This window comes from Zingiber officinale, chromosome 7A (genome assembly GCF_018446385.1).
Source record: "Zingiber officinale cultivar Zhangliang chromosome 7A, Zo_v1.1, whole genome shotgun sequence".
Lineage (NCBI taxonomy): Eukaryota > Viridiplantae > Streptophyta > Magnoliopsida > Zingiberales > Zingiberaceae > Zingiber > Zingiber officinale.
This window is the reverse complement of record NC_055998.1, coordinates 23129662-23145921: the sequence shown is the minus strand read 5'-3', so window position 1 is coordinate 23145921 and position 16260 is coordinate 23129662. Positions and strand designations below refer to the sequence as shown.

At 42.5% G+C, this 16260-nt stretch overlaps 1 protein-coding gene across 1 annotated transcript; it reads left to right on the top strand.

Annotated features, from left to right (window-relative positions):
- Window positions 1–9358: 9358 nt before the first annotated feature.
- Window positions 9359–12240, top strand: LOC122001165 (zinc finger CCCH domain-containing protein 33-like). The gene is made up of 2 exons (XM_042555768.1): window positions 9359–9639; window positions 9756–12240. Exon 2 carries the CDS (start codon window positions 9770–9772, stop codon window positions 11747–11749), a length of 1980 nt encoding a protein of 659 aa, XP_042411702.1. The 5' UTR covers window positions 9359–9639; window positions 9756–9769; the 3' UTR covers window positions 11750–12240.
- The last annotated feature ends 4020 nt before the right edge of the window (window positions 12241–16260 follow it).

Genomic DNA, 16260 nt, shown 5'->3' with positions numbered 1-16260 from the left:
ATCATTAGTAGATGCTTACTATATTTCTAAAGATTTAGATTCTGTTACCTTAGAAGAAATATTTTCAATATTTGAAGTCCATGAAATGAGATGTTCAGATCCGAAGGAGCCGAAGCACAACGTTGCCTTTAAGGCAAGGATGGATGAATGAGATTTACAATCCTCTCTAGACAACGATGAAATGGTAATGATGGTAAGACAATTTAAAAAATTATTTAAATCTAGAAAAACTAACCATCTGTAGGATAGAAAGAAAAGAACAATCAAATGCTACCATTGTAATGAAGAAGGGCACGTTAAAGAAAACTACCCTAAGTTAAAGATCAAGGACAAGGACAAAGGGAAGAACAAAAAGTCTGTCCAATCCAACAAGTACAAGACGCTAAAGGCGACATGAGATGAAACATCGTCTGAATCAGAAGTTGAAGTTGCTGCCGGACTTGCATTAATGGAAAGTCATCAAGATGACGAAAATGAAGCAAACTCGTCCAAAATGAGCATCGAGAGCATCGATGAAGGGGGAGCGACATCAGAAGAAAGTAGCAGTTCAGGGAGAGCTATGGATAACGAGATCGACAAGGTAAGTCAAGTACGATCTCTTCCTCCTGATAAGTTATTTAAATTTGTTAAGTTATTATCTAAAGACTGTTGCCAATTAGAAAGAAAATAAAGAATTAAAATTAATTCTAGTCAAATCCTGCTTATTAGAAGATTTTGAAAAATTAACATTAGAAAATGCTAAATTGAAAGTACAAGTAGAAGACTTGACAAATCGTGCATGCTTAAATGTTAAACCCAAAATTATAATAGACTAAGATGGTATCTTAGATTTCATAGGGGTCAAATCAGTAAACTATCTAGAAAATATGTCCCAAAGAAATTTTTAATTAATTCAGTTGGAAGGAACCTGTATTGGGTTCCCAAATCTTGTATAAATTGAACTTTAATTAGGCTTAGGGCTTTCAGTGAGAAAATTAAATGTTTGATTTCCTTAAGAGGCTTTGTCTAGAAAGTGGTTGTTGCTCCAATAACCAAGAAGGTCTAGTGCCTCATCACAACCTAGAAGCCAATTAATGAAATAAAATATTTAATTGACTAACTAATAAAGCATTTAACTATAATTAAATAATGCTTTAAATAGTTACTCAAAACATTTTCTTTTTTGTGTTTTTAACTTAGAAAAAACTTAAAAAAATTTTGGAAGTATCATCTTTACTTTACCAAAATTTTTTCTACAAAATAAGTTTTTACAAAACTTAGGAAATTATTGATGTTTTTTTGTTGATATCAAAAATATTTTTTACTTAGATTAATGTAATTTTTTTTAAGTGCTGTCAAAATTATTTTTCAAAATTTTCAAAAACTTGATAAGTTTTTCAAAATGTTGAAAATCATTTTCTTTTAACTAAAAATTTTCTTATTCTTTAAAAAAGTTACCCTTAGATTTTTTTTTTTTTTACCTTATTTTTTTATGTGATCAAAGGGGGAAAAGGGAAGATTAAGTCTAGGGGGAGGTAGATTAAATATTTTTCAATTTTTACACTTCAACTGTAAATTTATTACTTTTACTTTATGTTAGTTTACCCTAACTTAACTTGGGTTGCTCACATCAAAAAGAGAGAGATTGTTGGTATCCGAAGGTAGTTTTGATGTGATTAAACAAGCTAAGTTAGATCCTGTTGTATTTAATCCTGTGTCTAAGTGTGGAGGAACTTAGGAGCACAGGATGTTAAGCAAAAGATGCAGCTAGCAAGAAGGATGACATAGGAGAGAGCCGACGGGCTCGGTGTGTCTGAGGGACAATGTGTTGCGGAAAAGTACGCAGGCGAATGAGAAGGAGGCGCACGACGTTTTCGAGGGATGAGAAGCTAGAGCGGAAGCTTGCTCGAGGTGAAGGCCGGAAGTTGGGTTCGGGTGAGCCCTATTCTGGATTGCTGAGATCACCCAAGCAAGAGGAACCGGAGCGGAAGACCCAAACCGAGATGAGCAAAACTAGAGCGGAAGGTCAGGATTGAAAAAGTCAACTTGGTTGCCCAGACTCCAGGCGCCCGGAACCCTTCTGGGCGCTCAGAATCAATGTTTATTCGGATCGCGTTTGACCGTGATTCGTTACGAAGGGGATAAAATTTTATCCCCCTCCAGGCGCCTGGAACCCTTCCAGGCACCCTGAGCAAGGCTATATAAGCAGCCTTGCTCCCAAAGCTTTACAACAACGCAGAATAATTTGACATAACACTTGTGCTTGAATTTGTTAGAGTTTAGCTTTACTTTGTGAACCTTGAATGTTGTAAGAGGCTTCTCCGCCTGAAGGAGATTCTTAGTGTGCTTCAACTTCCTTGGATTAACAACCTCCCCGGTTGTAACCAAGTAAATTCTCGATGTCTCTTTCCTTTTAGTCTTTTATTTATTCTTATGCAAGTGTTTATTTAAGTTATAAGATAAAGAATGTATTTTTGTTTGTTTTTGTTCAAGGGCTATTCACCCCCCCCCCCCTCTAGCCAGCCACCAAGGGTTTTAACACGGATAAGCCCTATTCTGAATGGCTGAAATCACCCAAGCGAGCGGAACCGGAGCGAAAGACGCAGACCCAAGCGAGTGAAACCAGAGCGGAAGACCCGGACCAAAATGTCAACAAAATGTTGACTTTTGGGTTCGGGTGCCCGGACCAAAAATTCTATCAAATTGTGATGTGGCACGATCTATTGCGATGAGAATAAAATTCTATCCACGTCCAGGAGCCTGGAACCCTTCTAGGTGCCCCGATTAGAGCTATAAATACTGTTGGTCTTGGTAGTGGTTGACTAAAGGGGGGAGAATAGCCCTGCAATCAAAAAATGAACCTTCCTTGTTCTTTATAGCATAATTAAATTGAACACTTGCATAAACAAAGTAAATAAACTAAAAGGAAGAGACACAACAAATTACTTGGTTACAACTAGGGAGGTTGTTAATCCAAGATAGATAAAAGCTCAGTAAACTCTTCTTCAGGCGGAGAAGCCTCTTACAGTAGTTGACACACTCAATTACAACTTAGAACTCAAGATGGATCAATCACAAGTGTTGTGTTATATTTTCTAGGTCCAAAGATCATTTTATAGCCCTTGAAAAATTTTATCTTGGGTTGGAAGACGCCTTCCATAAGGCTAGAAGGCACCTCCAGCAAGGCGCCAGTGGATAAGAGTTTATCCACTGCCAACGACAAAATCTGCCTGGTTGAAGGCTCATTTGTACTGTTCATCGAAGGCGCCTTCCACAGTGAGGCGCAGAGGCACCTTCAATTCCCTTTGAAGGCGCCTCCAGAAGTGTTTCCAGTCTCCTTTCGCTCTTCTGCTGCTCTGATTGCCTGAGTGATTTTTGCCAACCGGAATAGGGCTCACCCAAACCCTTTTTTCGGCTTTCTCAATAAGCAGGCTTCCACTCTGGCTTCTCGCCCCTTGGATCGCCACACGTGTTCTTCTCATCCGCCAGTGTACTCTTCCGCAACATCTTGCCCCTCAAACACACCAAGTCTGTCGGCTCTCTCCCGTGCCGTCCTTCTCGTTAGCGACGTCTTTCGCTTAACTTTCTATGCTCCTAAGCTCCGCACACTTAGACATAGTGTTAAACACCAATAGGACCTAACCTGACTTAGTTGATCATATCAAAATTACCACGGGGTACTAACAGTCTCCCCCTTTTTGATGTGATCAAACCCAAGTTAGGGTAATTAAAAAAATTATAATTTTTGCAAGTAAAAAAATTTGCAAGTAAGAAAATTTTCCAAGTAAAATTTGCTAGAAAAATTTTAAATTTAAAAAAAAAATTTACAAGAAAAAAATTTGCAAGTACCCTCTACACTTGACTTGTTCTTCCCTACTCCCCCTTTTGATCACATTAAAAAATGGGGTTCATTTAAAAGTCTAAGAGTAAAAATAATAAAACCAGTGGAAAAAATTTTCTAACTATTTTTAAAAAATAAGAATTAATTGAAAAAATATTTAATTAATTTTTAACAAAAAATTAAGGTATTTTTATAACTTCTAAATGTTTAACAGTTAGTCAATTAAATATTTATTCTAATAATTGACTTGCAGGCTATGGCGAGACACTAGGTCTTTTTGGATATTGAAACAACAACCACTTTCTAGATAAAGTCTCTTAAAGAAATTTAATATTTAATTTACTCTGAAAGCCATAATTTAAAAACAGTCAATTCAAATATGATTTGGCAACCCAATATAGGTTCCTTCCTACTGGGTTAATTAAAAATTTGTTAGATATGTATTTCTGTGAAAATTTCCTAACCTGACCCTTATGGTATTTAAGGTATCAATTCAATCCACCATATTTTCTAATATATTAAATATTTGAGCATGCACGATTTTTCAAATTTTCTATTTCATTTTTTAAGTTTTAATTTTAATTTTTTTATTTTATCATAGTCTTCTAATCGACAAGATTTAGCTAGAGTTGATTTTAATTCTTTAACTTCTTTTTCTAATTTACAACAATTCTTTGTCAATAATTTAACAAATTGAAATAACTTATCAGGAGGAAGAGATCGTACCTACTTATCTTGTCGATCCCATGATCCGAAGCTCCCCCTGAAATACTGCTTTCTTCCGATATTGCTACCCCTTCATCGATGCTCATTTCGGACAAGCTTGCTTCGTCTCCTTCTTCTTGGTGACTTGCCACTAGTGTAAGTCCGGCAATGACTTCAATTTCTGATTCGGATGACGTTTCGTCCCACGTTGCCTTCATATTCTTGTACTTTTTCGCTTGGGTCGGCTTCTTGTTCTTGCTCTTATCCTTGTCTTTTAATTTAGGGCGGTTATTTTTCACGTGCCCTTCTTCATTGCAGTGGTAATATCTTATCCTTCTTTTTCTACCCTGCACTTGATTAAATCTTTTAGTTTTAAATAACTTTTTAAATTTATGTACCATCAGTGTTGTTTCATTATCATCGAGAGAAGATTCTGAATCGTGTTTGTCTGCCTTTGCCTTTAAGGCAATATTATGCTCCTTTTTTGGACCTACACATCTCGTTTCATGGACTTCAAAAGTTGAAAATAATTTTTTTAAAGTCGTTGAATCTAGATCCTTAGATATACAATAACTACTAATGATGTTCATTCAGTATTTCTAGGAAATTAAGAGTGTACCTTAGCGAATCTCGGTTACTTACATTTTCTCCAAGAATCGTGAGTCTAGTGATGAGCTCCTTGATCCTTGAGTGAAGGTGTGCAACGATTTCGTCTTCTTCCAGTTTGATGTTGCTGATCTGATTTCTAAGCAGATCCCGTCTTGCGAGTTTTGCCTTCAAGATTCCTTCATGTAGTTCCAGAAATTTCTCCTAGAGCTCCTTCGCAGACTCATAGGCTCCGATCCGGTTGACTTCTTGTGGCGGTAAGACACTTAGCAGATGGAACTCTGCTTTGCCGTTTACCTTGAAATCGGCATGTTCCTTTTTGGTCCAATGGTATTTTTCTTTGTCTTCGGGTGCTACAAAACCAAATTCTATCATTAAAAGGAAATCGAAATTAGTTTTGAAAAATACCTCCATCTTTTTCTTCCAGTTGGCGAAATCCCCCTCGAAGTACGGTGGGTAGATGCTTGATCTGGTCATCTCATATACTTCGTTCGGCAGTTAGTCCTCCTGAAGTGAACTTAGCTCTGATACCACTTGTTGGTCCCGGTAGCGGCTTACTAGAGGGGAGAGAATAACCCTGCAATAAAAAACGAACCTTTCTCGTTCTTTGTAGCATAATTAAATCAAACACTTGCATAAACAAAGTAAATAAACTAAAAGGAAGAGACGCAACGAATTACTTGGTTACAATCGGGGAGGTTGTTAATCCAAGAAAGATAAAAGTTCAATAAACTCTCCTTCAGGAGGAGAAGCCTCTTGCAATAGTTGATGCACTCAATTACAACTCAGAACTCAAGATGAATCAATCTCAAGTGTTGAGTTATATTTTCTAGGTTCAGGGGTCATTTTATATCCCTTGGAAAATCTTATCTTGGGCTGGAAGGCGCCTTCCATAAGGGTGGAAAACGCCTCCAGCAAGGCGCCAGTGGATAAGAGTTTATCCACTACCAATGGCAAAATCTGCCCAGTTGAAGGCACCTTCCATAAAGTTGGAAGGCGCCTTCATACTATTCATCGAAGGCACCTTCCACAATGAGGCGCGGAGGCGCCTCGGATGCACCTTCAATTCCCTTTGAAGGTGCCTTCCACAGTGAGGCGCGGAGGCGGCTCAGATACGCCTTCAATTCCCTTTGAAGACATCTCCAACAATGTTTCCAGCCTCCTTTCGCTCTTCTGCTGCTCCGATCGCCTGGGTGAATTTGGCCAACCGAAATAGGGCTCACTCGAACCCTTTTTCCGGCTTTCTCCTCGAGCAAGTTTCCACTCCGACTTCTCGTCTCTCGGACCACCGTGCGAGTCCTTCTAGTCCGCCGGTGAACTCTTCCGTAGCACCTCATCCCTTAGACACACCGAGCATGTCGGCTATCTCCCATGCCATTTTTCTCACTAGTCGCGTCTTCCGCTCGACTTCCTATGCTCCTAAGCTCTTGCACACTTAGACATAGAGTTAAAAACCAACAGGACCTAACCTGACTTGGTTGATCACATCAAAACTACCACGGGCTACTGACAAATACAACCTTGATCATAGAATCTAAACAACAACACTTGTAATCAATTATCTTTCTGTTTAGCTTTATAATTGAGTGCTTTAACTGCCGTGAGAGACTTCTCCGCCTGAAGGAGACTTTTAGTGAGTTTTACTTGCCTTGGATTAACAACCACTTAGGTCATAACCAAGTAAACGTTCTGTCTCTTTCTTTCTTTAATTAAGTTTCTTTTTATGTAAGTGTTTCTTAATTTAGCTTGAAAAGACGAGAAAGGTTTTATTTTTTATTTCAGGCTATTCACCTCCCTCTAGCAGGCCACCAAGGAACCTACAACTCCGACTATCTGGAGTTGAGTGCATCCGAACCTAATTTCGACCTTCTCCTTGAGCAGGCTTCCTCCTTGACTTTTAGTCCCTCGGATACACCATGCACACCCTTTTTATCCACCGGTGTATTCTTCTACAGCTTCTCATCCTTCATATGCACAGAGTCTGTCGACTCTCTTTTATTGTCATCATTCTCATCCGCTACGTCTTCTACTCGACTTCTTATGTTCCTAAATTCCTGCACACTTAGATACAAGACATCAAAACGCAAGAGGAACTAACTTGATTTAGTTGACTATGTCAAAATCAACCTAGAGCACTTATGATTAATACCAATATGAATGCTCTTATACTATTTTTTTATGAACCTACGTTATAAAATCCCACGTCTTTATTTTAAGTGGTAACACCAACATTATTAATTTTGAGATAAAAATACAGTATAAAAATTCACTACCGCACTTAAAATAGTCGATGATGATTAAGCTTTTTTTTTTTTTTCAATTTCATTTTAATTTCACAAGCCTCTCAAAATTCTCATATTGTCTACCCATAAACTTCCTTGATACCTCTCAGTTAATCCTTTATCACTTGACTTAAGATATTTCCAATAATTAGAGTTCAATATAAATTTTTTTATAATCTCTAATATATCACATCAATATTATATCAAAAATATAGAATCTATCAGTCTCTTCCCAATAAAAACCCGTCCTATAACTTTCTTTTACATCTTTAATTACTATATATATATATATATACCCGTCCTATAACTTTCTTTTACATCTTTAATTACTATATATATATATCCTAGGTTTGGTTTTTTTTTCAACTTTTTTTTATTTCACAAACCACTTTAAAATTTCTCATGAAAATGTCCTTATATATATATATATATATATAAATATACATCCTAGGTTTGGTTTTTTTTTTCAATTTTTTTTTATTTCACAAACCACTTTAAAATTTCTCATGAAAATGTCCTTATTTATTTGTTTGTTTGTTTGATCCGGTCATACTTTTTTTTATGAGAAAAGGTGAAGTGCTTGTCTTTTAGTATTCTTGTTTGCTGTCCCAAAATTAATATGAAAGAAATAAATCATGATAATTAAAGAGGTAAGTGCATGAAAGGTGAATTATGCGGGATAACAAAAAATTTATGTCCGGTCAATTTCGAAGTGTGTATCTTCCCTCTTTACTCATCGACTTGTGATTCTCTCCACAAAGTATGGATGTTAAACAAGCTGAGAATAGTAGTCTTCAATTCATTTTTGTATTTGTTATTGTGTGTGAAAAAACAAGGCAGCGCCACGTCGATGATTGTCTCGGTGCAATATAGATTTGGTTCGGAGATTCTTATCCAAAAGTCGGCAGGGGACACTTGGTCAAACTTTTAATTATTAATTTATATTTCCAGATCTTGAGTTGCTTCGTCGATACTCATGAATTATTTTATTATTGTCCTAAATAGCTTTTATTAAATAAATTTAAAATCAATTTTTAATGAATATTAAATATTCTATTAAATACTGAATCTCTGTTATATAGGATCATTATATTTAAAAAAAATATTTTTATAATTTATCTATTTATATTTTACCGAAAGATCAGTAATTCAAAATGTTTAAAGAGGTAATATTATTTTTTTTAATCTAATAAATTATTTTATTATTATGCTGAATAAATCATAAATGTTTAGATGGTGATGCATTTCTTCGTACCGTTGTTCAAAGATATCCTATATTTTCTATCCTGCATTAATCAGCTATGAAACTTTGAAGAAAAAAAATTGTAATAAAATGTATAGCTGCCATAATAATAATTATAATTATTAATTATTATTATTACAAAAGGAGAATTAATTTTATTTTTATTTGACTTCTAATATGTATTTTAACGTATGAATTAGACTTTAATTTTGACTAATCGAGGATAGTGATTGAATTTTGAACACGACTCAAGAAGTTTTACTCGGTCGAATTCTTCAAGGTAGCCTCGAATAGAGAGCGAGGTACGTGTCGGGTGCAACTCCGTCGTGTAGATTTTTAGTTGCGAGCCGAAAGCGACGCGGCCGAACCGAACCGCGCAACGAACGCCGAACCGAACCGGTTTCGGAGGCAGCGGCGCGGAGTGCGTGTCCGCCAAACGTGTCCCCGGTCCGTCCGAGATTTTATTGCGACCCGGAGACGCGTCGATCTGTGATTGGATTGGGACCCACTGCTACTGCGACGCTGACGCGATATCCACTTACCCGGGGCCGCGTGGGCCTGCCTGTCGTTTCGTTTCGTTTCGTTTCGTTTTTGTTGGGATTTCGTTTCGTTTCGTTTAATTTTGGTTTCGTTTAGGTTATAGGAGACAGGCAGCTGCCTTCAGACTTCAGTCTGTGGAATCGTTGACAGAAAACCGGGGTAGAATTATTGTGGCCTTTTTACGTTTTAGTCCTTTATGTATTGACAATTTGGATTCAGTAGCTGATCGCAATATTTGTATACCGTACGTTCCCCCAGTCAGTGGTTGTATCTAGCAAATTCGAGTTTGTCTGAGGGTTGGAGAGTAAATTTGGCAACGCCTTTTGGCTGCCTTGTATGAACTTTTCGCCCCTTCCTCACCTACAAAACGGACCCAACACCGAAGCATCATCACGTCTTCCTCACACAAGAATCTGTTGGTTTCTTCTGTTCCTTCATCTCTTGTGAGGATTCTTTTTCTGCTCTGTTTTGTTTTAATGTGTGGTTTTTTCTGTGTTTTTTGGGTGTTTTGATCGGTTTTTTGCGGAGTTTATTATGATGTGTTTGGTTTGTGGATTAGGTCAAAGAGAGGACATGTGTAGCGGCCCCCGGAAAGTTTCTCCTTCGGCCGGCGGAGATCCGAAGCACCCTCCGGCGGACGACAATGTTATGCTGCTCCTAGAACTTGCTGCTTCAGATGCCGTCTCTGCCTTCAAGCAGGCAGTGGAGGAGGAGGGATGGCCGCTCGATGCCGCCGCTCCCTGGTACGTACGTTCTCCCGGTCGAGGGATGGGCTACCAGCAGCGTACGCCGCTCATGATCGCGGCCCTCTATGGAAGCATCGCTGTCATCGACTATATCCTCGCTACACGCCCTGCCGAGGCCGTCCGGAGCGCTGCATCTGACGGCGCCACCGCTCTCCACTGTTCCGCGGCCGGCGGTGCCCCCTCTTCTCTTGAGGTAGTCAAGCTCCTGATCGGAGCCTCCGCGGAGGCCATCGATGTGCTCGATGCCAGCGGCAACCGTGCTGGGGACGTCATCGCCCGGCAGTTCTCTAGCAGCGTGGCTAAATCGCTTGAAGTCGTCTTAAAGGCCTCGTGTTGCCCTAGGGTTTCATCGCCGTGCAAAGAAGAGGCGGCTAAACAAGGAGAGAAGAAGGAATACCCGCTGGATTTGACGCTTCCGGACATCAAGACCGGGATCTACGGAACCGACGAGTTCCGGATGTATACGTTCAAGATCAAGCCCTGCTCTCGCGCTTATTCTCACGATTGGACGGAGTGCCCCTTCGTCCACCCCGGGGAGAATGCCCGGCGCCGAGACCCACGGAAGTTTTCATACAGCTGCGTGCCATGCCCTGAGTTCCGCAAGGGATCTTGCCGTAACGGCGATTCCTGCGAGTACGCTCATGGCGTGTTCGAGAGTTGGCTCCACCCGGCACAGTATCGGACTCGACTGTGCAAGGATGAGACCGGTTGCAATCGTCGGGTTTGCTTCTTCGCCCACAAACCCGAAGAGCTTCGGACCGTGAATCCCTCGGCGGCATCAGTTACCGGCATGGTATTGCCCTCGCCGCGTTCGTCGTCCCCAGGACTCTCTTCTCTGGACATGGCCACGGCCTTGATGCTGATGCAGCAGCCTGGCTCGCCCATGTCCCCCTCAGCTTCGTCGCCTACATCACCGTGGATGAATCCGTCCGGCGGCGTCAAGACGCCTCCATCATTGCAGTTACCTAGCAGCAGGCTGAAGGCTTCCCTGAGTGCCAGGGACATTGATTTCGATGTTGATTTACTTGGATTGGAAGGATATCAACAGCTGCTCATCGACGAAATCACCAAAACTTCCTCACCCCGTGCGACCTGGGGCTTGAACAACTTAGCAGCAGCATCTCGCTCCTCCGAACTCAGCGATATGATGGGGACTGTAAATCCATCGCTGCTAACTCAGTTGCAGGGCATCTCCATGAGGCAAACAGCTCCTCAATTCCAATCCCCTCCCGCTCTCCAGAAGCACCAGTCGCAGCATCTCTCTGGATTCGGTGGCAGCCTGTCTTCATCCCCGCCGGTGAACGCAACATCATCCTTCGGCCTCGACCACACCATGGTGAAAGCCATCATGAACTCGAGGGCTTCCGCTTTCGCCAAGCGCAGCCAGAGCTTCATCGATCGCGGTGCATCTACTGTTCGCCCGTCGACGCTTTCCCCAATCACGACTCCTGCGGCAGATCTTGCTGATTGGGGCTCGCCGGGCGGGAAACTCGATTGGGGCATCCAAGGAGAGGAACTGTCCAAGCTGAGGAAATCTGCCTCCTTTGCCTTCCGCGGCAACCAAGCCGCCTCCTTTGGAAGCGCCTCTGCCACCACTGCAGCCGCCCCACCGTCTGCTATGAATGAACCCGACTTGTCCTGGGTGCAGTCTCTGGTGAAGGATGCTCCTGTTGAACCAATCGGACAGAGATTCTCCTCTACCGCCGGCGTGCAGCAAAATGGCTACCAACTCAACGGCGGCGGAGGCAAGAGCAGCGGTGGGAGCGATGTCTTCTCTCCATGGGCGGAGGAGGAGATCATGGCGTAAAGCAATTCATTGCCAACAATTCAACGATATGAAGGGACTACCAAAAAATTTTCAATTTGACAAGTTCTTTTCTTCATTATATCTTTTGAATCCAAAATTCCAGATTATAATTTTTAGCAGGGGTGCCTGGAAGATGCCCGAAGGGAGTCTCAGCTTGTTAATGGCGGCCTGCAAGTTCTTTCATTCATATATTATAGCTCTAATTGGATGGCTTATAAAATCTAAATAGGATATATATGAACAGGAAGAATATAACAGAGATCTAATCTCTCTTGTTTTAGATCCTGGTATCATCTTTAGCTTCATGTTGTTATGCTCATTTGTAAATCTATCATGATGCTCATAATTTTACTATTCGCTTTCTATTCACTGTTTAACAGATTCTTTTCAGACTTGTCCAGGGGTAAGGCCACTGGATATGAGATGAGTGGGTTGGATGTAAATATAGTAAACATGTTTTAATTTTTAAGATAAATTCGATTCCATTAATACGATAACATTCGTAAATCCGTGGATAATGTATGTATTATTCATTTAAGCTTGAGAAAAAAAATGATTTTATAGACAATACAGATTAAAATATAATTTTTTATGGTTGATCATTACATTACAAAATACCTCAACATTAGGTTTTCTATCGCAATCCTTGTTTCATTCAATGCTGTGTTGTTTTCTAAAATGCTCCTTAGTTTCTTTAGAAACAATTAAAAAAACAGTTGTTCAAAAGAAATTTTAAAAATATAACAGTTTTACTGTGATGTATTTTTAAAAAATATATAAAGTTTAGAGAAGATAAATTATAGAATTGAGTGTGAATTGATTAGCACACTTAACTAACAATTAACATAATAAACTTAACTAACAATTAACACAATAAAATTGGCCTCGGTAGATGAACACACAGCATTTGTCATTGTACTATTGAAGTTCGATTAATTCTAGAGGTACAATATTTGTCATTCTACTATCAAGTGGATTAATTCTCGTGGTAGATATTAATTATAGGATAAATTTAAAATACAATTTCTACATATTGAGCGGCTAACTTTTAGAATAATCGGATTCAAATTCATCTATGTTTTAATTATAGTAATGATATACTCATTCCAAATATATTTTATATGTTCGTCTCTAAATTATATTGAATCGACATAGATTATAGATTATAGAATCAATTTATAAGGCATTAAATTGGTATTATGGGAAGGAGAATTTTTTTTATTTTATTTATCTTTCTAGAGCTTTAGCATATTAGTCTAATGATACTGATCCTGTCCGAACGTTGAATCAACGGACGCTGGGCACGTGGCGCTCTCCGAACTGATGACGTGGATCTCCGGCCGGTCGTAGGGATCTCCGGCGAACCTGCAAGGAAGTCAGGCCGGGAAGGGGTTCCCGACGACGACCCTCCGACGCTCAAGTCAGGCAAGAGGAAACTATGAAGTGGCTTCGAATATTAGAGAATGCGTACCTCCGGCGAAGTGTGAGGACCCTTATATTGAGCTGTGAAGAGGCTTATGTACACATACCGAGGTGAATACGTGTCCTCTTACCATACCTCAGTATGGGCTTGTCAGAGGAGCTTGCCTGACACTATACTGCTACAGTCCGAGCACCTCTCTAATGGGACGACAAAACCTTCTGTCGTAAAGTTCAAGTCAGTGTATGACTTGGTCGTTGGACATGTCTGTTGTCAGAAGATGTTTCCCGATGTTTCCCTTGTCATTTTGTCTCTTCTGTTCCCGCGCCGAGCGTCCGGCAGCTCGGCAGTCCCATCACGTCCGACCGGACGTAGGTACTGATCCGCTCGGGAGGTTCCAGGTCGTGTGCTCGGATAAAACTGTTCACAGCATTACTGCTTTATGCCTCGGCCGAGCGGGCTACCCGCTCGGCCCGGCGACCCTGTTCACCATGAGCATCGGAGACCCGACTCCCCGTCGGGTTGTCTTTGCTTCCGCTTATAACCCGTTCGGCCGGTCGGTTCCCCCCTTTTCCGGTCGACCGTTTGATCTTTGACCTCCACGTGGCGTTGACTTCCCTCAAAGGGAGTCTCCCGTCCTTACTGCCGGATCACTTGCCTCCCCTTCAAGTCTAGTCGAAGGAGACGATTAGTCCGACTGACTGGACCATCAGTTGCGTCGAGCGGCGTCCATATGCAACTATCCTCCGCTCGGCCCACACGGGGGCAGCTAAAACGTCCGTCAACGCCAACATTCCTCGGATCTCCTCGACGTTTGCGCCAATCTCCATCATTAAGGCCGAACACGCACTCATTAAATGTGACCTATGTTGCGACGCCACGTGGCACCCCTGATGCCGTCAGCGTACGGCGGCGGCGTTACCTTCAATGGGACCGCCTTAGTTTGAAATGGACGGCGCGATGCGTGCTCCGGTTCTCGCGACCTGAATCCGATGGTGGATGCCGCTCGGGCTCAACCCTATAAAGTCTTCGCCTTCTCCGCCTTCGCCGCATTTCTGCTCTCGCGTGCCCAGAAGCTTCCTTCGGCGTTTCAGTGCTCCGACAACTTCGGTTCTCTTTTTCCGGCGATCCCTCGTTCTTCGTCGATCCTCCTTATTCTCTGTAAGGCTCTTTTTCTGTTCTATCTTTGGTTCTTATGTTTTCTTTGCCTTTCTTTTCCGAGTTTTGGTCCTCTGGGCGCTATCTCGTTTGTCGTCCTCTTCTTTCTATCATCTGCCTTTCTTTGTCTTTTATTGTTTCGTCCGTTCGGACAATGGCTAGTTCCTCTCAGCCTCAAGACCAATCCCTCGGCCCATGGTATACTACCATGGAGTCGCGCTTCGATCGGCGCGACGCCGATATTCTAATGGACTCTTTTGAAATCCCTTCTGATTTTGAACTTATATTACCCTCCCCCTCCGCTCGGCCACACAAACCGCCGCGCGGAGCTTTCTATGTTTTCTGCGACCAATTCGTCGCCGGTCTGCGCTTTCCAATCCATCCGTTCATCGTAGAAGTTTGCAACTTTTTTGGCATTCCGCTCGGAAGCCTAGTTCCCAACACTTTCCGCCTTTTATGCGGCGTTGTCGTCTTGTTCAAAATCCACAATATCCCCCTCCGACCGAAGGTTTTCTATTATTTTTATTACCCTAAACAATCCGAGCTGGGCACATACATGTTCCAGGCTCGACCCGGTTTAGTTTTCTTTAATAAACTACCCTCTTCCAATAAGCATTGGAAAGAATTCTACTTCTACCTTCGTATGCCCGAGCGGACCCCCTTCCGCACCCAGTGGCAGGTCGGACCACCAATCTCCCCAGAGCTCAAAAGGTTCAAGACCCGACCGGATTATCTTCACGCAGCCAACATGTTGGCCGGTCTGAAGTTTGACATCACTAAGTTCCTGCCCGAAGGGGTGATGTATATATTCGGCCTGAGCCCGACCAGGACCCCCCTTCCGAGCGGCTTCGGTAAGAATTTTACTTGTGCATTCGCTTTAATTGCTAACTGATTTTCTCCTTTTTCCTTTGCAGCGGACATCGTCATGGAGTCAGTGATGGCCGACATTTTGAAAAGGAAAGCAGTGGCGCTCGAGGCCGCGACTGCCAAAGAGATGGAATCGCTTGGCATTCAGCCGGTCGGCTCGCATGAGGGAGAGAGCGATACGAATGCGGGGGAGTCAGCCGCTCAGGCTTCTCTCCCGGAGCCAGCGATTAGCGCAACTGCTAGTCGAGAGCCTTTCGTCCGGGAGGAAGGCTTGGTTCAGGAGGAAGAGCGCCCCCTCCGACAAAAGAGGCGCCGCACGGAGACACCACTCCGCTCGGCTACATCTGCAGTCCATCCATCCGAGCGGACCACCGCCGATTCTCGCGGCAAAGCGTCGGAGGTGGAGGCGATCTCTTCCGATCGGACGCCATCCCAACTAGACGCGTCTGCGGACCCCCTCGAGGTCGTTCCGATCAGTGCCCTTCCACCAACTCCCCGCCAAGTCCAACGTTCGGCGATTTTGTCCCAATTTTCGGTGCCGGCCTCCGATCCTTCCCCGGCTTCCGCCCAGACGACTCCTGGTCGGCGCCGTACCGTCAGGGTCTCACTTCACCTCCCAACCGAAGAATTGATGCCCGAGGCCGATCGACCAACCGCACTCGAGCACATGATCACAATGAAGGGGCCTCTAGCCGAAATGTGGGCCGACGCTCGGGCACGCGTCGCTATGATTCCCCTCAGCAATTTGGCCAATAGCCACATGCAACAGGTCACTGGGGTAAGTGCGTTTTCTTCCGAAGTTTTTTATGCATTCTTTCCGATCGGCCATTAACAATTCTTGCTTATGCCAGAGATGGGTGGAGGAGATCGCCGTCTGCAACCGTCTGGCCATGGTGGACGAAGAATTAAAGAGGTTGAAGGCTCCGGGCGGCCCTTCCGGCTCACAAGGTCCATCATATGCCGAGCTGCAGAAAGAGCTCGAAAAGACCCAAGCTTTGCTGACGACGGAGCAAAAGAAAACGGCCGACCAGGCGCATACTTTGTCCGAGCTCGATCGATAGGTCAA